This window comes from Drosophila biarmipes, unplaced genomic scaffold (assembly GCF_025231255.1).
Source record: "Drosophila biarmipes strain raj3 unplaced genomic scaffold, RU_DBia_V1.1 ptg000005l, whole genome shotgun sequence".
In the NCBI taxonomy this organism is placed as follows: Eukaryota; Metazoa; Arthropoda; class Insecta; order Diptera; family Drosophilidae; genus Drosophila; species Drosophila biarmipes.
In genome coordinates this window covers 2,161,532-2,183,273 of record NW_026114527.1, presented here as the reverse complement: position 1 = coordinate 2,183,273, position 21,742 = coordinate 2,161,532, and the positions used below count along the sequence as shown (strand labels likewise).

The 21,742-nt window shown below is 34.9% G+C and overlaps 1 protein-coding gene across 12 annotated transcripts in view; it reads right to left on the bottom strand.

Moving 5' to 3' along the window:
- The window catches only part of LOC108035838 (nipped-B protein), a 136,522-nt gene that overhangs the window by 93,941 nt on the left and 20,839 nt on the right, over positions 1 to 21,742 (bottom strand). For all 12 annotated transcript variants that reach the window (XM_044091400.2, XM_044091401.2, XM_050889715.1 and 9 more), the window contains one exon: positions 5,906 to 6,084. In XM_044091400.2, coding sequence (XP_043947335.1) covers positions 5,906 to 6,084 — 179 coding nt within the window. The remainder of the gene's footprint in view (positions 1 to 5,905; positions 6,085 to 21,742) is intronic.

The following is a 21,742-nucleotide window of genomic DNA, read 5'->3' as shown; positions in this document are numbered from 1 at the left end:
AAAGCGATATTTTATTTTTACTCTACGAGTAACGGGTATAAAAATATTAAAGATACAATTTTTTAACATTTATTTTTCCGATTACTCCTATGGGAGCTATAAGATATAGTTGTCCGATTCGGACAATGGATAGAGGGCTTTTGGGAAAACTTCAGCTTTAAAACTGAGAGACTAGTTTGCGTAGAAACGGATGGACAGACATGGCTAGATCGACTCGTCTGGTGATTCTGATCAAGAATATATATACTTTATGGGGTCCTTCAGTGCGTTTGCAACTTCTGACTGAAATCATTATACCCTCTGCAAGGGTTTAAAAATTCAATATCGTTAGAGCGGCTTTTGAGGAATCCAAAAAAGATAAAAAAATATAAATTAAATACTTAGGCCCATAATTTTTAGACAAATCGTATTTAAAAAGCGTGCATATTATTTCGTAAGTTTAGTAGTTTACAAGTTGCGGGTATACACAATTTAGCTATTTATAAGTGTTTTGTCGCCAAACTAGCTATTTTTTCCAAAAGTGGTAGAATCAAAGTTTCTTCTATTAAGCTGTTTAACATTATCTTAAATTTTTTGGGATTTTCAAAAAGAGTTTGGATATGTATACAAAAAGGTCAATGCTCAGAAGGTGATCTGATGATCAGATGATCTGAACTTGTAAATGTGGTCATTTTTGTTGATTAATAATTTTGACACGAGACTTTTTAGGACAATGTGTCCTATGTCAAAAGTTAAGGAATCCCAAGAGCTATACAACTCAACATTTCATTTAAAAAGGCTAAAAAAAAATTAATTAAAGAAAAACTATCGACCATAACTTTTAAACGGTGGTATTTGGACAAATCGTATTTAAAAGGCGAACTTAGTATTTCGAAATACCTTTCTAACGACGAAAGCCTGTAGCTTCAGTACTTCACATGTTACGGGTATAAACAGTCGTATTAGATAAATTATTTTCTAAAGTATTTCGAAATACCTTACGGAGCATCCGATTTTAACATCCGTATTTTAAGTGAAAAGACAACTACGGTAATAGCGGGATGTAATTAAATTATTCCAACCGGATCAGATCAAATTTTCACATTTACCTTTTCTTCCAAACCAAATGATTTTCTGAAAGTCTTAGTATGCAAACCTGTTAGTTTTTGCCATACCTCTTTATTGATGTATCACTCGTAACAATAGGACGATTACAATTGATTTTTATTTTTATACCCTTGCAGACGGTATAATAATTTCAGTCAGAAGTTTGCAACGCAGTGGAGGAACCGTTTCCGACCATAAAGTATATATATTCTTGATCAGCGTCACTAGACGAGTCGATCTAGCCATGTCCGTCAGTCTGTCCGTTTCTACGGAAACTAGTCTCTCAGTTATAAAGCTCTCGGTCTGAAACTTTTCCAAAAGTCTTCTTTCTATTGCAGGTAGTATATAAGTCGGAAACAGCCGGATCGGACAACTATATCTTATAGCTCCCATAGGAACTATCGAGAAAAAATTTAAAAAAATATATATTTTCGGTGTTTTTTAACATATAACTTTCTAAGCTGGGAATTAACATTTTTTAAATAGTTATAAATTTCGAATTAAATTTTATCAACATCGGACGACTATATCATATAGCTGCCATATGAACGATCGGAAAATTAGTGGTAAAATAATATGAAAAAATTATTTACTAAAGTTGATTATTTTTTATAACTGCAAGGGCATACAAACTTCGGACTGCCGAAGTTAACTTCCTTTCTTGTTTCATAAGTTAGCATGGAAAACGAGAAAACCAAAAGTAGTATCTTTAACGGAAATTATGTAAAAATCTAAGTGGACTTTTCGTAAAAATATTAAAAACAGGAAAGAATGCTATAGTCGAGTGCCTCGACTCTCAAATACCCGATTAGCTTAAGGAAGCAAAATAAAAATACCTCAAAAAAAAAAACTAGCTTTAAAAATACGAAGTTTTGGAAAAGTGGCGATTTATTTCTCAACATAATCTGCTTTTACCTCGATACACTTGCCCAGCGATGCTCTAACTTCATTAACACGTCTGAAAAAAACTATGCACCAGTAGCTGCGACGACCTTCTCATTCGACGCAAATTTCTGTCCAGCGAGTGACTTTTTCAAGCTTGGAAACAAAAAGAAGTCACACTAAGCCAAATCTGGAGAATATGATGGTTGGGGTAACAGTTCGTAGCCCAATTTGACCTTGGCGAGGGCGGAAGTGTGAGCCGGTGCGTTGTTATGATGAAAGGGCACTTTACGTATGTTCTGCAATTCGTCGGCGAATCGGCCCAATAATTTGTCATCGTACGCCCTGTGACCGTTTTGCCCTTGTCCAGGTAGTAGATGTAGATCACACCTGCTCTGAAGTGGTCTCATGGTTTGTTGTCCAGAGTGAGCAAACGCGGCACCTATCAGCCGACAGCTGCGCAATTTCCCTTCCAAAAACAAGAATCGAATCGCAGACCGATATTGTTCTTTCTGCATTCTTCTAAAATCCGCAGACACGTTCGATTCTACACGCAGTCAAAACTAAACTATGAGTCCGATTCGGCTGAAATTTTGACAGTAGCCGTCTACGAGAATGCACTACACGATAGTGACGCCATAGGGCGCTGAAGCTATATAAGCATCAAAGAAATATTGGAATGCGCCACCTACCACCTATTTCGGTATATGTTATGTGGGCGTCAGACAGTTTCAAGCGTTTTAGCATTTTGGCAGCGTTCAAGTGGGTGTGGCAAACATTTTGTTAGGTCAATCGAAAGGTAATAATGAGAAAAATACATTCTAGAAAAAATAAAAGTACTAGCATGATAACTGTGGCCACCACAGTGCTGAGCGGTTGGTGGCCGTGTCAATTTTTTTTGAGCCGACCATAAAATATTACTTTTAAAGAGTAAAACATTTTTTTTTATCAACTATACCCAAAAATAAATATGAAATTTATTTCCGTTCATTTTACCTGTGGATTGAGAATTACATTTTTTTTTTACAGTAATCTATGTTAAATGTTGTGAAAAAAACAATATTTTTGGAGAGATAAGATTTCAGATCCAGATAGCACTAGAGAAGACGGTTTTGCATAAGAAATGGAAGCTATTGCAAATAATACATTTGAGGAATCAGATGAGGAGTTATTAAAAGCTTATAGGAAATTTAATATCAACAAAGATAATGAGTTAGAAGAATATATTACGTTGACCGGTCAGTGGAAGCAGTTGTTCAAGGTGACTGTTTAGACAGCACTTAACCAACAATATTAAGCATTTAAATAAAAATCTTAGAACCCTCAGAACAAATAAATGGGTTAAGGGCTAGAGGATCAAAAGACGCCGCCCTAGCAGCCACCTTTTCACGGCACACCAACGAAAAATCACCAACCCCCAAAATCCAATCTGGCGGCAAAGCCAAAATTCTAAAAAAAAAAAACAAAATTGTAACTGTGTAAACGCTAGCTTAAGGCAGCAAAGTTTTTCCCAATGAAAGTCGATCATTTCTTGCGGACCCGGCAGACGACATATTCCTATAAATGATGTAAGGGAAATGCCCCGATTAACAGGCAAAAAGGGAATATCACAATATGTGAATACACTGATGACTATGACAATAATGCTCAAGACAATATGGAAGAATTCGAAAATGATTTACAACCAACCAAAAAATATGTAAGCTTAAGGATTGTAGGGAAATCGATTCGACAATAAATACAGGTGCATCGAAAAATTATCTAAAACCAACCAGAGATACGTTTTGTGGACTTATCCTCTAAAAGCTCAACAAAATTTAAAATAAACTTTTTTAACAAAAGTCCGCATTTTTATTCCCATTACTTGCGAAAAGCCGTAGCGCCCTCAGTTTTTATGATACAAAAAATTTTAGCTGAAATGTATTTGTCTTATCAATACCTATCGATTGATCAAAAAAAAAAACGTGACAGATCCACTCTAATTTCTAGCAGACGGAATTAACAGAAAATAAAGGCCAGGATGAAAATAGCAACAAAAAACATCTCCTTATCGATTTTAGGAAACTAAATCAGAAAACGATCGAACGATGATACATCAATCGAAAGGTATTGGAAAATCTAAAAGAATTGCAGACAAAGCCTTTAAAAAATACATTGGTGTGGGAGAGTGAAGTGTAAAAGTTAAAATTTGGAAATTTTATCTGTGGGGCCGGTGGTAATAATTACCGCTCGCTATCAACCTAGTTTTTATTCTTAATTAAAACACGCGTCGCGTGACACCTTAACTGTCAAAAGTAATAGCAAGATTTTCGACGTCCTCTCGAATTAGCTCAGTATAAGAAACATTATGTCTACCACTTTTGGAAAAACTAGTTTGGCGAATAACAGCTATAAATAGCAAAATTTTTTATACGAAAATCTTGTGAACTACTGAAGCTACAGGCTTGTGCTATATGTTGTTGGAAAGGTATTTCGAAATACTAAGTACGCCTTTTAAACAGGATTTGGGTAAATACCACCGTTTTAAAATTATGCTCCAAAGTTTTTTATTTAATTTTTATAGATTTTTTTTTTGATTTTTCAAAAACGGCTCTAACGATTTCAAATAAAATTTTAACGTGTATAGCGTAGAGATTTCTCAACTTTTGGTATACATCATATTTTTGTAAAAATAGCTGTTTCAAAGTAAATAATGAAAAAAATGGCCACTTAGACCACTTCAGAGCACCTAACCTTGCATTCACTTTTTTTGTGCATATCCAAACTCTACTCGAAGGTCCTGGAAATTTAAGATAATGACACGCTGCTATTCAATATGCTTGTATTTCTGTACAATTTTCATAAAGCGTGCCGAGTCTAAAAAAATTAAGAAAATGTATTTATTTAGTAGAAAGTATAATATTCTACGAGTTATATTTTCGGCTAAAAAAAACAGTTATTCATAGAATTTTTCATAAATCAATCAAATCAAATAATTAAACGTGTTTTCTCAGTTTTATTACTTTGAACTCAACATCAATTTTGGCGGTTCTGTGGGCAATTGAAACTGACTGAAACGTGAAATATATAAAAACCTATTCACCATTTTTCTCACTTTTATTTTGTGTGTTTTTAAAGAAAACAAGAAATGAAGTTACCTTCGGCAAGCCGAAGTTTCTACACCCTTGCAGTTATAAAAAATAATCAACGTTAGTAACACCATATTAAATTTTTAAGGAATTTTGCTAGCTTCAGTGATGTTTAAAAAAAATTTTTTTCATTATTCCTCTGACCGTTTCTTTGACAGCTTTATGTTAGAGTCGTCCGTTTTGTATTAAATTTGATTCAAAATTAAATCTTTTAAATCTTAAAAAATATAAAAAGTGATATTCCCAATTTTATAAGACAATATGTCATATGTGATATTTTGTATCATATTATTTTGGCAACAATTTTCCGATCGCTCTTATGGCAGCTTTATAAAACATTCGTCCAATTTTAATAATATTAAATTGGAAATTCAGAACTGTTCAAAAAATGTTATTTCCAAGCTTAGAAGGTTAAACGTTAAAAAAAAAACACGAAAGATATAATTTTTAAAGTCTTATTTAAAAAACACCGAAGATATATATTTAAAAAAAATTATTTTCCATAGTTCCTATAGGAGCTATAAGATATAGTTGTCCGATCCGGCTGGTTCCGATTTATATACTACCTGCAATAGAAATAAGACTTTTGGAATAGTTTCATCCCCATAGCTTTAAAACTCAGAGACTAGTTTAATGGACAGATGGACATGGCTAGATCGAGTTGTCTGGTGATGCTGAATATATATTATAAAGGGGTCGGAAACGTCTCCCTCAAACTTCTGGCTGAAACCATTATACCTTAAGCAACGGTTTTCAAATAAAGAAAAGGTTAATTGTTAATTTAAGATAACAGTGTAAAAAATATTTACCGGTCCAGCAAAATAGTTCCTGGCTAAATAAACGTTTCGCATTGCATAGTTTATAAGAAGGGTTAATTTATTCTTCGGTATAGAGTCTAAACCATGCTTAGCTTTTAACTTGGCAACATCAGTGCTCATTGTATTAAGAAGTTTTGGTGAAATGCACTCAATACTTTCGTCGACGTCTTCTGCAAAATATAAAAATAAAAAAAAAAATTATTAGTATTGTAGACGATAATTTTTAATCACAATTATTTATTTGTTAAAGGGGGTCGTCCAGTGTCTAGGTCGAAAAAATCAACTTTTTTTATTGCTTAAATTATGTATATCTTAAACTTATGTAGAGTATGTGGTATAGAATTTTTCCATATTCGACTCCGTCACAAAATTATTGTGCCGAGAAGGAATGCGACCCGAACTTGGCGCTATTTATACTTTAACTTTCAAATGTGTTTTTCTTTAAATCATTTTTTATACCCTTGTAGTGGGTATAATGATTTCAGTCAGAAGTTTGCAACGCAATGAAGGAGACGTTTCCGACCCCATAAAGTATATATATTCTTAGTCAGCGTCACTAGACGAGTCGATCTAATAATTTATTTTTAATATCACTGAACTCAGCAACAATACTTACAAATTTCACATGATGTTACTAAAGTTGATTATTCTTAGAACTGCAAGGGTTATAGTTGATTATTTCTTATAACCCTTACAGTTCTATGACATAATCAACTTTAGTACCATCATGTGAAATTTGTAAGTATTGTTGCTGACTTCAGTGATAATTTTTTCATATTATTTTCACACTAATTTCCAAGCTAAGAAGGTTGTATGTCAAGAAGCACCAAAGCTATAATTTGTTATATATTATTTTCCCACCATTTTTCCGATCGTTCCTATGACAGATATATGATATAGTCGTCCGATTTTGATCAAATTTAATTCGAAATTCAGAATTAATTAAAAAATGTTCTTTCCAAGCTTAGAAGGTTATATGTCAAAAAGCATCAAAGCTATAATTTTCAGTTTCATATTATATTCATTGCCGAAGTTAACTTCCTTTCTTTCTTTTCGATAATTTCTAAAATTACTATGAGATATAGTTATACTCCATATCTCACATTTTCTTATGTTGTTGTTTGAAACTGTGCCTTTTTCAGTGAAATATTTTTGTAAAATTATATTATCCCACTAATTTCCCGATTTTGATAAAATTTAATTCGAAATTCAGAACTAATTAAAAAGTGTTCTTTCCAAGCTTAGAAGGTTATATGTTAAAAAACACCGAAGATATATATATTTTTTAATTTTTCCCCCGATAGTTCCTATGGGAGCTATAAGATATAGCTATCCGTTCCGGCTGGTTTCAACTTATATACTACCTGCCCGGTAGCTTCAAAACTGAGACCTAATTTGCGTAGAAACGGACAGACAGACGGATTGACGGACGGACAGATGGACATGGCTAGATCGACTCGTCTAGTGACACTGATCAAGAATATATATACTTTATGGGATCGGAAACGTTTCCTTCACTGACTTGCCAACTTCTGCCTGAAATCATTAAACCCTCTGCAAGGGTATAAAAACAACTTGTATGATCGCCTGGAAATTATTAGGGCATGTTCAGCACATGTGTGGCTATGGCCGCTAAAAAAATAATTTAAAAAAAATTTCTTTTTTTTATGCGCAACAAAAAATAGCAAAAGAAAACGTGTTTTTTTAGAATTGAAAATGTTGTAAAAAACTTTATTTTTCAATGTTTTTTATACATACTCACTGATTAAAAGGATTTTTTATTTTATTAACATTTTATTTAAAAAGGCTAAAAAAAAATGTAAATAAAGAAAAACTATCGACCACAACTTTTAAATGGTGGTATTAAGACAAATCGTGTTTAAAAGGAGTATTTAGTATTTCAAAATACCTTTCTAACGACGAAAATTAAAAAAAAAAATAGTTTATGTTATTAGAAATACAACAAAAATTTCTTTTATATTTGTTATTTTAAATTTTGTTTTGTTACAATAATGTAAACTTCGTTGTAATATATTATAATATGTTTGCTGAACGTAGCCTGTAGCCTGTAATCGAAGCAAACATGGGCCGAACAAACAGTACTCTGAAAAGTAAATAAAAAAGACAAAACGGAACAAGCAAAGAACCGCAAGGTTTTCATCGTCTGTTGCATTTCTCATCATGTCATTCTTAAAAAAATTGGTTTTTCCCTGGAAATAAATGGAATGCTTCAAAACTAAAATTTAAAAGAAAAGCAATTGTCCTAAGGGGGATTTAGTTTTCGCATGTCTCAGGTTATATAAATTAAATGATAAAGATATTCCCCCAGTGGATGTGAGCGTGATCGCATGCAGCCGTCCAGTTGAAGGGGATATCCATATCATGCCCTTAGGCTCGTGGGCGCAGGTCAACCCCGAACGGTGGCGGTAACTAAGAAGCGGCCGGGTAGCTGGTCGCGGGGGAGTTGTTCCTCGCTGCGGTCACCGTTCCTCTTGGCCGACTGCCCACTGGTAGAATTAGGATGATTATGTTGGAAGAAAACTATTCCCCTTTTCCAGCAGGCCTAGGGACTCAGTCAGGATAGAAAATGATAAGATTTCTAACGGCGGTTGCCGGAGTTCTTTTAAATTTAGAGCCACCATTTTGCCATTGGGAAAATCTGCCATTTTGGAAAAACAGCGAGGTTTAGACCTCGTCGTCATTATAAGTCACAAATGATAAATTGAACAGCGCGGGGATAAACAATTTTTGATATGTATTGCAATTTTTGTTGAGCTGGTAAATGTAGTTAAAAGGAAATACATAAACAGTCTTAAGAAACGTACAATTTGGTCAACAAAGCAGCAAAGAGATGTCGGAAACTTTAAAATTTTTAAAGTCAGTATTAGGCATGATTATTCAAACTTCCTGCGAAGCGCAAGTTTCTTTCAGCAGAATGCCACACTAAAACCTGTCTTTAACGACTTTGTAAAATTGTTACAATCGCTTTGTTGTAAATATATGACAAGCTCAGTAAAAAATGCTTTGACATAGACCGCAGTTTGAAATGATCTGTAGTACCTACCTACCGTCACATGTCCTGCCATGTGTGGTGAATGTCGCGCTTAAGAGATGCGAATTAATTTTAATTTATTTGTAAACGGATTATTATCTAAAAGTAAATGTAGTCATGTCCGTCTGTATGAACGCTGAGATCTCGGAAACAATAAACAATATCGCATTTGGATCGCGGAAGTGGAAGGGAGTCACTTCCGCGATCAAAATACATTTAATACTACTTCAATAACAAATTTTAGTAGTGGAATTCAGCTTATTGAAGCTTGTTTCGGAAAAATGATATTTTTGAAATTTGAAAATAGGAATCGGTTGTCCATTGTTTGTCCACCTTTTAGTTTTTTTGTCCACGTCCAGTTTTAAAAATATCCAATTTAAAAAAATTTCGAAAATCAGTTTGTCCACCCTTTAGCATTTTGAAAAACTCAAAACTTTAGAATAGCAAATTTTAAGTTTTTCACCACTTTTAAAAAAATTCAAAACGTCGACTTTTTTAAAATTCTTTTCATGGAATCGTTTGCTTTTTTTTTGTCCACCCTTTACAATTTTAAAAAACTCAAAAATTAAAAAAATGCCAATTTTATATTTTTACCACCAAAAAGTCGAATTATTCAAAAAAATTTTCATGGAGTCGTTTGTCTGTTTTTTTGTTTTTCGCCACATTTCACACATTTTGTCCACTATACTTTTTTATTTATTTTAAATTATACTTTATTAAATTAGGTGTTTTAAGTAATACAGCGGTTGTCAAATTGATAAAACATTCTTATTTTAATAAAACAACATTCTTACTTTTTAAAAATAAATACATTTTAAGACACGTATTTAATTTATCCGGTTTGCATATATTCATTTTTTTAAGTGCTGTGAATTTTAGCCCTTGTCTGATCATATCGTCGTGAACTTCCCAAAATCCGGATACTTTGCGGCAATATGATATGTAATGTCCTATTTCCGTACCTGTCGCCGGGACGTTTTGCATTCCACTCAGAATGCATTTTCTGTTCTGTATTAATATTTCCTGGGGCAACTGGAGCAATGTTGCTGATCCTGATGAGCCGGATGAAAATTGGGTAACAAATTCTATGTCTATGATGACTGGGTACAGCGCATCGGATTAGACATCAAAATATTTCTTAAGCACCATCATAGTAAGTGATCGTTGTGACGCTTTATGCTGTTGCGACGGGCGACAGCTCCGAAAAATTGGTGCGATAGAGCATGTCAACATGTAAATGTGAATAACTAACAAGAAAGGAAGTTAACTTCGGCAAGCCGAAGTTTGTATACCCTTGCAGTTCTAAATAATAATCAATAATTTTATTAAATTGAATTCGAAATTCTTAAAAATATAAAAATTTATATTCCCAATATTATAAGATAATATTTCAAAAAGTCCTAAAGCTATAATTTGTTTCACATTATTTCCCACCAATTATCCTATCGTTCCTATGACAGCTATATGATATAGTAGTCCGATTTTAATAAAATTTAATTCGAAATTCAGAACTAATTAATAAATGTTATTTTCAAGCTCATAAGGTTATATGTTAAAAAACACAAAGGATATATTTTGCATTTCATGTTTTCCTACTAATTTTCCGATCGTTCCTATTGCAGCTATATGATAAGTCGTCCGATTTTGATAAAATTTAAATCGAAATTCAAAACCCAATAAAAAATGTTATTTCCAAGCGTAGGACGTTATACTAGTATGTTAAAAAACACCAAAGATAAAATTTTTTCATATTATTTTAACACTAATTTTCCGATAGTTCCTATGGGAGCTATAAGATATAGTTGTAAAATTGAAAAAAGACTTTTGGAAAAGTTTCGTCGTGAACTTCCCAAAATCCGGATACTTTGCGGCAATATGATATGTAATGTCCTATTTCCGTACCTGTCGCCGGGACGTTTTGCATTCCACTCAGAATGCATTTTCTGTTCTGTATTAATATTTCCTGGGGCAACTGGAGCAATGTTGCTGATCCTGATGAGCCGGATGAAAATTGGGTAACAAATTCTATGTCTATGATGACTGGGGACCGGCATCTCTTTCGAGGATCTGTTCTCCACCGCAGTTCCTGCGTACTTCCTCAGATTCATCAAAGAAGTCAGCAACAAAGGAAAGCAATGCTTTGGAAATCCCGGAATCCTTAAAGTTATCAGAACCTATTTACTCCAGCCTATGGTATAAAGATACGTGGCTCTCGCACTTATCCTTGTCAGTTGTCTTTTCTCGATGCACTTGGTATCCCTTTCAAAGGTTTATCTATAAAGGATCTTATATTGGTGTGGCACAATATGGTGTTGTTCATTTCATGAAAAAAGTCATCAAAACTAGTCCTTTTTTATTTACATATTTAATTAAATTTACATATTTTCTAAATTTTGACTTTTTCAAAATTCTAAAGGGTGGACAAACGATAACTATTTTTTTAAAAAATTCAACTTTTTGATTTTCAAAATTTGATATTTTTGAAACCGGACGTGGACAAAAAAACTAAAAGGTGGACAAACGATTCCCGTTTTCAAATTTCAAAAATTTCATTTTACCGAACCCAGCTTCATTAAGCAATGGAATTCCAATAAGATTAATGTTATCTTTAAATTGTTAGGGAACAATGTCAAGGGCGCTGGAGGGGATTTTCGCCAGAAATATCGAAAGGACTAAAATAACTTTACAGCGCTGAAATCATTAATTTTTCTTATTAGTCCAAGACTAACTTTCGTATGGCAAAGCCCGTGTGTCTAATGTTTTTTTTTCTTATTTTTAAGCTTATTCCAATATTTAAGCTCTCATCTGAACATTTTAACTAATTTTTATTAATTATATATAATAATCAATCATAATAATCAATTTTGTATTTAAAAGCTAAGTAACGGGTATGTAATAGTTGAGACACTATACTATAGCGTTCTAATAAATTATTGAATCATGATTAATAAAAAAGGATCGTAAAAATAGTACTCTATATTTTCTTGATCCATGATACATTGCTGCTAGCGTGATTCGGTAAGTGAAATATCAGTTAGAAATAACAGAACAATGATTAACAAGAGAGAACGATGCTATTGACCATCAAATATACGTTACTCAGCCAAGAAGGCGATGAAGATATGCAGCGAAGGGACTGTTTGCAATTGCGTATCAGAACGACGCCACCTTGCGGCGATTTCTTTATTTGCTGATAACTTTTAAATGGATGTTCCGATTCCGACAATCTTTTGCAAGAAGATAGATATTGATTATCTAAATAAAATTGATTTTACCCTTTTTCACTTTTTTTTTCTTCTTTTCTGTTAAAATAAGTTTGCGCTGTCCTGTTGCTGTATGGCAACTTTTTTTATAGTTTTATACATTTATATTTTCCGAGATATCAGCGTTCATACGGACGGACAGACAGAAGAATGGATGAACATGGCTAGATCGACTCGTCTATTGTTCCTGATCAAGAATATATATATCCTTTATGAGGTCGGAAACGCCAAATTCTACCTGTTCCTTACTTTCGGACGAATCTAGTATACCCTTCTACTTCATGAATAACTGGTATAAACACCATGAAGGTAGTCCGGGCCCCGGACAATAATGAAATAGATTAAGAAATTTAGTTATTACAATTTTAGTCAAAATTAGGCACTGACGATGCTGTCATTTTATTATTGTTTATGAACTCGTGCACAATGATATTCGCTCGCCAACTGGAAAAACATAATTAGCAAAACAGCGCATCGGATTAGACATCAAAATATTTCCTAAGCACCATCATAGTAAGTGATCGTTGTGACGCTTTATGCTGTTGCGACGGGCGACAGCTCCGAAAAATTGGTGCGATAGAGCATGTCAACATGTAAATGTGAATAACTAACAAGAAAGGAAGTTAACTTCGGCAAGCCGAAGTTTGTATACCCTTGCAGTTCTAAATAATAATCAATAATTTTATTAAATTGAATTCGAAATTCTTAAAAATATAAAAATTTATATTCCCAATATTATAAGATAATATTTCAAAAAGTCCTAAAGCTATAATTTGTTTCACATTATTTCCCACCAATTATCCTATCGTTCCTATGACAGCTATATGATATAGTAGTCCGATTTTAATAAAATTTAATTCGAAATTCAGAACTAATTAATAAATGTTATTTTCAAGCTCATAAGGTTATATGTTAAAAAACACAAAGGATATATTTTGTATTTCATGTTTTCCTACTAATTTTCCGATCGTTCCTATTGCAGCTATATTTAAAAAAAAAAAAATAAAATTTAAATCGAAATTCAAAACCCAATAAAAAATGTTATTTCCAAGCGTAGGACGTTATACTAGTATGTTAAAAAACACCAAAGATAAAATTTTTTCATATTATTTTAACACTAATTTTCCGATAGTTCCTATGGGAGCTATAAGATATAGTTGTAAAATTGAAAAAAGACTTTTGGAAAAGTTTCAGCCCGATAGCTTTAAAAGTGAATGACTAGTTTGCGTAGAAACGGACGGACAGACGGCCAGACGGACATGGTTAGATCGACGCGGATCAATAATTTATTTTCTTTATTGGGTCGAAAACGTCTCCTGCACTGCTTTGCAAACTTCTGACTGAAATCATTATACCCTCTGCAAGGGTATAAAAACCACTTACTACGATTCTTCGTAAAATTTAGATTTTTAAGACAATACCTCAAATTTAACTAGAGCCCGTTGTTATACCCTTGCAGAGAGTATACTAATTTCAGTCAGAAGTTTGCAAGGCAGTAAAGCATCAGCATCACTAGACGAATCGATCTAGCCATGTCCGTTCGATTATCCGTCTGTCCGACCGTTTCGACGCAACTAGTCTCTCAGGTTTAAAGCTATCTGGCTGAAACTTTCTTAAGAGTCTTCTGTCTGTTGCAGGTATTATATAATTTGGAACCAGCCGGATCGGACAACTATATCTTACAGCTCCCATTTGAATAATCGAAAGAAAAAATGTTGTTAAATATCCTTTGATGTTCCTGTACCAGTTACTCGTAGAGTAAAAGGGTATACTACTAGATTCGACAGAAAGTATATAACATGTAAAAGGATGCGTTTATATATATATATATATTCATGATCAAGATCATTAGCCGAGTCCATCTAGCCTTGTCCGTCTATCCGTATGAAGGCTAAGATCTTGGAAACTCAGACTTGACTTGCAGATTCCTGGGCTTCCTACGCAGTGCAAGTTTGTTTCAGCGGGGTGACACGCCCACTCTAACGCCCACAATTCGGGAAAACCTGTAGCGCCTACAGTTTTAAGATAGAAAACTAAATTTTAATTTAACAAGTAAGGTAGTCTTTTGTTTTCATGTGGTACGTTTTTAAAACAAAAAAAATTCTGAATACAGCGTGTAGGTGAAGTCAGAGTAAGGCATGTTTTATATCTAGTTTATAAAATATAATTTATAAAAGTAGGTCATGTCTATCGCGGCTGAGGTCTGTGGGGGAGCGACTGCGGAGATGATGTCGACGAACCCAGTGGTGTGGCAATACGTCTGTCCAGGCGGCTAGAGTCCTCCCATTTCACGAAGTAAAACGCTATTTTCAACATAAAGCCCGAAGGTTTAATCCACTATCTGGGCGAAGTAGCCTGCCTATGTTATTTCACAGACTCGGTCAATCTGTCTCATGCAGAATAGACGGCGGTCTAAGGTAACACAGAGGTACTCTACTTTCTGCTCATGCTTAAGGCTGCGGGAGCTGCCACGTCGAAGAGCAAAAGTGGCGAGTTGTGTTTTATTAACGTTCAGCGAGCGGCTTAACATTCAAAATCATTTAAGAAAGTCTGGACACGTCACGAGGCCGAAGAACGGGGTATCATCTGCATAGGTGGTAAGAAAAGTACCATGAGCTACTGCGTTTGGGAGATCCGGGCCAAGGACACTTCCTTGTTGAACACCAGCTCGAGTTCCAGAAAAGTGCCTATTGTCAAGAAATGACGCAACAATTTTTTTTGTAGAAAAGACCTTCATGCCAAACCCTATTAAAAGCCTGTCTAACATCAAGAAAAAAGCCGAGCAGAATGTATGATCTTTTAAAGCATCTAAGATGTAGTTCAAGACTCTGTGAAACCAAATTTATGGTTTGCTAAAGCGTCATTAAAGGTATCAAACTTGGAAAACGTAGACAAAAGACATTAGCCTGTAGAACTCAGGCGAAAACGGATCTTTCACCCAAGGGGGTGAAAGATGGACAAGTTTCAGTGACGCATTGAAGTGGAGACAAAGCTGCAAAATGTCAGATGGAAGGACTTTTCAACTTAACCATCTTATCGCTTTATATGATGACGGATTTTCTCTTTATCTGCTGTCTTGCTCCTTTTCTTGTCTTGCTGCAAAACCAAACAGAGTAAATCGATTTTCCAGATCTTTGGAAATATTCCTGGTATTTCGGAATCACTGTAAGTGCCAGTTTTCTCAAAACGTTATTTTAGAGAAGTTTTAGATACCATCGTGTAAAAATTATGAAAAAAAATGTTTTTTATTAAAAATTAAAAAAAAAGAATTTTTTTTTTAAGAATCTAACGTTTTTGTGTTAAACTGTATGAGATTGAGATTCCCTGACAAAAAACATTGTTGTAAAGTCACGTTTTAAAGTTATTTATCAATAAAATTTACTAGTTCAGAGCACTGCCTGGCAATTGCATTTTTTCTGAGTATCCATATAACGAGGTAATTTATAGTGACGATCGCACCATCAACACACAAAAGTTCTGATATCAAATTTTTGGAACGAAAATGTAATATACGATATACTTTATAAATACCCTTTCTACTTTTTTTACAATCTACACGCTTCATTAAAATTAAAGAAATAAGAAATCAATATTAAATTATATAGTGCCGAATGTAAAAAATGTAGAATGTGTATTTATTTAGTAGATTCCAACACCTTAAAATAGGGTGGGGTAAGGCACAAATATACCAAAACCTCTGACAGTGTTAGATGTTGGGAACTAGTACATTTTTTTTCATTTTTGTTATAACTTTAAAGGGTAACTTTTTACAACAATTTTTTGGGCTGTAGACTTTTAAATTGAACCCAAAATCGCTTAAGAAACACTAAGGCATTCAATGCATTTCAAAGTACCTTTCTAATAACATATATGTATATTTGTATATTTAGAAGTTCACAAGTTACGGGTGTACAACATTTTTCGCCAAACTAGCTAATTTTTCAAAAAGTGGTAGAATTAAAGTTTCTTCTATTATTATTTACATCACTATAAATTTGCAAGACCTTCAAATAGAGTTTAGATACGCAAAAAATAAGTTCAATGCTCAGGCACTAAAAGATGATCTGAACTGCTAAATGTAGCCATTTTTGTTGATAAATAACTATGACAAGAATGTGTCGTATGTCAAAAGTTGTGGAATCTTAAGGGCTATAGACCTTAAAATTTAATTTCAAATTTCCAGGACCTTTAAGTAGAGCTTAGATACGCAAAAAACAAAGTCAATGCTCAGGCACTACAAGATGATCTAAACTGGTAAATGTAGCCATTTTTGTTGATAAATAACTATGACAAGAATGTGTCGTATGTCAAAAGTTGAGGAATCTTAAGGGCTATACACCTTAAAATTTAATTTTACATTTCCAGGACCTTTAAGTAAAGCTTAGATACGTAAAAAAACAAGGTAAATGTTCAGGGACTACAAGATGATCTGAACTGGTAAATGTTGCTACGTACGCCCTCCGTGTAAAGAAGATTCCATATAAAACAAAAAATGAATATTGAGACAGAGGGGGAGGTACATGTAACCAGCCGGACTCAGGCTAGTAAAGGCAGAAGAAATTGCCATTCGGCAAATTGCGGGTGTCAGGTGACCAGAACAACGACCACGATCGGCCTACTGGTAACCGTACTCCGGCAGGTGGCAAAATACGGCAACCGGTCAATAACCTCTCAGATAAGGGAAATAGTGAAACATTACCCCAAGATCTATTTATCTATTTATAAATATTTCTAAGTCTTAGAAATTCAAGTAAAGAGATTCAAGAAATTCATTCAACTTAGAGCGCACATATAATTAAAACTATTTCTGAGGTTTAGAAACCAAATTAAATAAAGATGACATATATAAACGTATATGGTATTTTGGTAGTAAAATGTATCGCGATATTATTAGTGACGCGAACAATTTTCATACTTTTTTCTCCATTTGCAAATATTTCTAGTGTTTAGATAGTCATTTAAAAATGACAGTTTTAACTAAAAGACTTATAAAAGTATTTGTCAAACTTATAATTTTGTCAATACTATATAAAACGCCAATCATATCCATATAAAAGTGAATACGGTATATGGTTACGAATAAAAAACCATATATAAATAAAAAAAAGAAATCGGATGCATATGGCTTATAGGTATAATACCTATAAGGCATAATAATGTATAATATTAGCAAATATACATAAAAAAGTGCATGAATTATATAGATATGCCATAAAGTGACATATTTATGAGAATAGATAGTAGAATTTCCCCATACACTACTAGCGAAATGAGATATTTATACCTAGTGAGGGCAGCACTAGTACTATAATAGTTAATTCATCCAATACCGGAGGGCTAGCGAAAGCTCTAGCGCGGTATAAAAGACGTCAGCCCAAATGTAGAAAGCAGACAGAATTTGTTCTGATCTCCGCTGGCTCCGAACAAGAGGTACTGGAAGAAAACTAGTGTTTCAAAGGAGACCTAAATCCTTTCCTGGAGAACACCCTTATCCCGAAGGAAGACCACATCCCAACCCTGGAGGACAAAGAGTGCAACAAAACAAACTGGAGGCAATAAGGACCCCCCAATGCAGCTGCGGAGCCTCGGTTAAAGAAAACCATGATGAAGGCACCCAGCTAATACCATATTTTTTTTCTATTTTTTTATTATTCGAATGTTTGTTTTGTTTTCTTCCCCTTCTCCCTTTACAGGTATATTTCTGTGCGACGCCCGACCAGCTCTTCTAAGGCGTGGGTCGAAGCCACACGTCACTGGGCGCCTGGAAAAAAAGGAAACAACAAAACCAAAGACAATGGTCGTACGCAGATTCGTTTTTGCGAAGTCATTCAATGCGTTCCGCATCGATCACTTCGAGCCTGTTACGTACGCCCATATAGAAACAAACAATGAACATTGAGACAGAGGTACTGGAAGAAAACTAGTGTTTCTAAGGAGACCTAAATACTTTCCTGGAGGACACCCTTATCCCGAAGAAAGACCACATCCCAACCCTGGAGGACGAAGAGTGCAACAAAACAAACTGGAGGCAATAAGGAGCCCCCAAGATGGGCAGTAAGTCGACGGCAGCACCGCCAATGTCATGAACACAGTGGAGATCGTTGACCACAAGAACGTTATACAGGATGTAAACAAGACAATGAAGCTCATAATTGGTCTACTCCTGATAATAGTGCTCCTTAAGGTCAAATCGCCAACAACAATAGAAAACAAAAAGCAAGTGCATGCAATTTTTTTTCAATACAAGTGAAGCAAGACCGACAACTAATGCAAGAAATTGGAGCTGCACTGACCACATCAACCATTCAAACCGACGTGTGCCACTGTGGAGTTCCCGTACGATGCATACATATACGAGTATACATATTTATGCAGCTATAGTGCTATTTTTTTGTGTAACGCACGTATATACATATAAACCAATTTTAACATCTTCCAAAACCCAGGATCCAGAGCGTCAAGATCCCATCGCACAGGACTAAATAAAAAGGGGTAAGTGTGTCGGAGCGAAGTTTCCGTTTTTTATGAATATATCTATATATGTGTATATATCCGTGCAATATGATCACTACTCAAGCCTTAGAACGAACCTTAGAAAATGATCCACAGTTCAACGTAAGAATTCAACATTTGTTATCAAAAACATCCCTACCCTTAGCGGTAGATGATTTAGAGAAATTATATATTGAGACCTTCCGTCTGGAATTTTCACCACTCATTCATTGTAGTAGGACTCAAAAAGCTATCATAATATCAACAGTTTCCACAGTCATTGTTTTCTCTCGTGTAGACAAGAACATATTTTTGGGTAATGTTAATATATTCTTAGTTAATACCAAAAATTAATCCTATTATTAGCTCTGTATTCCTTTGTTATAAATTTTATGTATTTTACGTCATACGGCGAGTATCAGCCTTTTAGTTGTATGTACAATTTCAAGAGCCCTCTGAGCGACATTTGCAGTCGTGAATGGTCAGCGTTTTGCTGATGTGCGCACCTTACGGGTGGTAAATTCAATACTCTCCGCTAATAAAAATAGTTGTCAAGTAGAGTTATTTCTTATGCATTATCCAACTTTATATCGCTTATCCACGGCATATGCCGACATACATATACAGGGTTGCCCATATTCGACGGACCCATGTTTTAAAAAAAAAAATCAAAGAAAAAAATAAAAATTTGGCGGTTGGCAATCTAAATCATTTAATTTGTTCCAAGTAGATTTGTTTACATCAATTTTTGAATATGTTATCTTTCAAATGGCCGCCTCTGGCGTTGATGGCGTATTGTGCCCTTTTTGCAGCATTTTCCATCGTTTTCGCCAACATTTCGGCCGGAATAGCGGCTATTTCTTCACGAATGTTGTCCTTGAGCTCTTCTAGGGTCCTTGGCTTGTTAACGTAAACCGTTGACTTCAAATATCCCCACAAGAAGAAGTCAGGCGGCGTCAAATGGGCGAACGCGGTGGCCAGTCCAAATTACCACTTTTCGACAACAAACGGCCCGGAAACAATTTCTTCAGAAAATCGATTGTTAAGCGACTTGTGTGCGGTGGAGCGCCGTCTTGTGGAATCCAGAACTGCCTCATACGCTTTCGACGAATAATTGGCATCACAAAATTGGTCAACATGTCGCGATAACGCTCCTGGTTGATGGTAACAGCATGGCCATTTTCATTTTGGAAGAAAAACGGCCCAATGACCGTTTTCGAACTAACGCCGCACCAAACTGTGACTTTCTCGTCGTGAAGAGGCACTAATTGAAACTTCTCAGGATTTTCAGTGGCGTAAATACGGTAATTTTGCTTATTTACGGTCCCATTCAATGTGAAATGGGCTTCATCGGACATGATAATTTTGATCCAAAATTGATCGTCATCTTCGGCCATTTCGATGACTCTTTGGGCCCATTCCAATCGACGAGGCTTGTCCGTAAGCAACAATCTTTGCGTCAATTGAATTTTGTACGGGAACAAATGCAAATCAACGCGAATATTCCGTTGTAAAGTAAACCGAGCCATGCCCAACTGCTGAGAACGGCGTTTTTGGGATGTTGTTGGGGACATCTCAACACTGGCTCGTACGGCAGCGATATTCTCGTCCGATCGCCTTGGTCGACTTTTATTTGGCCTCTTCGGATTAGAAAGAGCCTCACCAGTCGTAAATTTTTCGTATAAACGCTTAATGGCGTTCTTAGAAGGCGCACTTTTCACATTTTTTAATTTTTTAAAAGCACGTTGAGTTTTTACAATTGACTTGTTCTGTTGAATGTAAATTTCAACTATTTCAGAGTGCTCGCGTGGCGTGTATTGTTCCATGCAAAAAGCGATTCATTAAGCGATCTGGCATCTCTGTCAAAAGTTATGGAGTCGTCAGATGGGTCCGTCGAATATGGGCAACCCTGTATTAATCAATAAATTTATAATGTGAAAACGAATTTGAAACCATGGTGAACTAGAGTTTTAACATAGGGGGTGTGCTGATGTAAGAAGTGAAGTAGGTCAAGAACAATGACATAACTTTCGACGGACAACCTTTACAATAGGGCACACGAATGTGTGAAGGGGAGGGAATATGGCCAAAACACAACCCGATCGTATTGCGATCAAGCGACAGCTAAGCTTGTGGGGCAGTGTGGACTGACGACTGACGAAATTTACGCTCTTATATTATTTTTTCCAGGCTCTTTAAATATTTATTCTCGTTATTTTGGAGAGTAGAGAGGCTTACCAAGATCCAACGACCCGAATACGACTTAGCTTACGCCGGCAAAAATGGTACCTGAACATCGGATGCTTATCCCTCGACCCAAGTCCTTTTTCAGGACTCAAGCACTAATATGCCTACGTAACAATGTAGCCATTTTTGTTGATAAATAACTATGACAAGAATGAGTCGTAAGTCAAAAGTTGAGGAATCTTAAGGGCTATACACCTTAAAATTTAATTTGAAATCGTTTCATATGGTTTTGAGCAATCAGAAAAATAAAAAAAAATCGGAAAAAAAACTTTTGTCCATAATGTAAACCTTGGTATTTTGACAAATTATGTCTGCAAGACCTAGTATTTCGAAATACCTTTCAAACGGGATGTAGCTTAAGCCTGTATCTTCAGTATTTCACATTTTCTCGCCAAATTAGCTAGTTTTTTTTGTTGATTTATAACTTTGTTAATACAATAATGTGTCGTTTACCTATAGAGCGGTTAATTTTGGGAATAATTTTGGGAAATATTTGTATAGAAGGAGCGTGAAATCCAACTTTTGAGAGTGGTTCCGGACAGTCGATACTACCATTCACCAAATCACTGATGAAGCAAATGGAGAGGATAATTCTACGATGCCCAAGAGATGTTAGGTGAACAACCCTACATCGCTGGTGGTATGAAGGGATAGGGTCTAACAACCTTAGCGGCAATAACGCTAATTTCAGAAACTGTAGTTATTCAGTTCTATTTCCATGAGTGTTAGTGAAGGGATTTCAAATAAGAACCGCATATTCTAAATAAAGCGCAT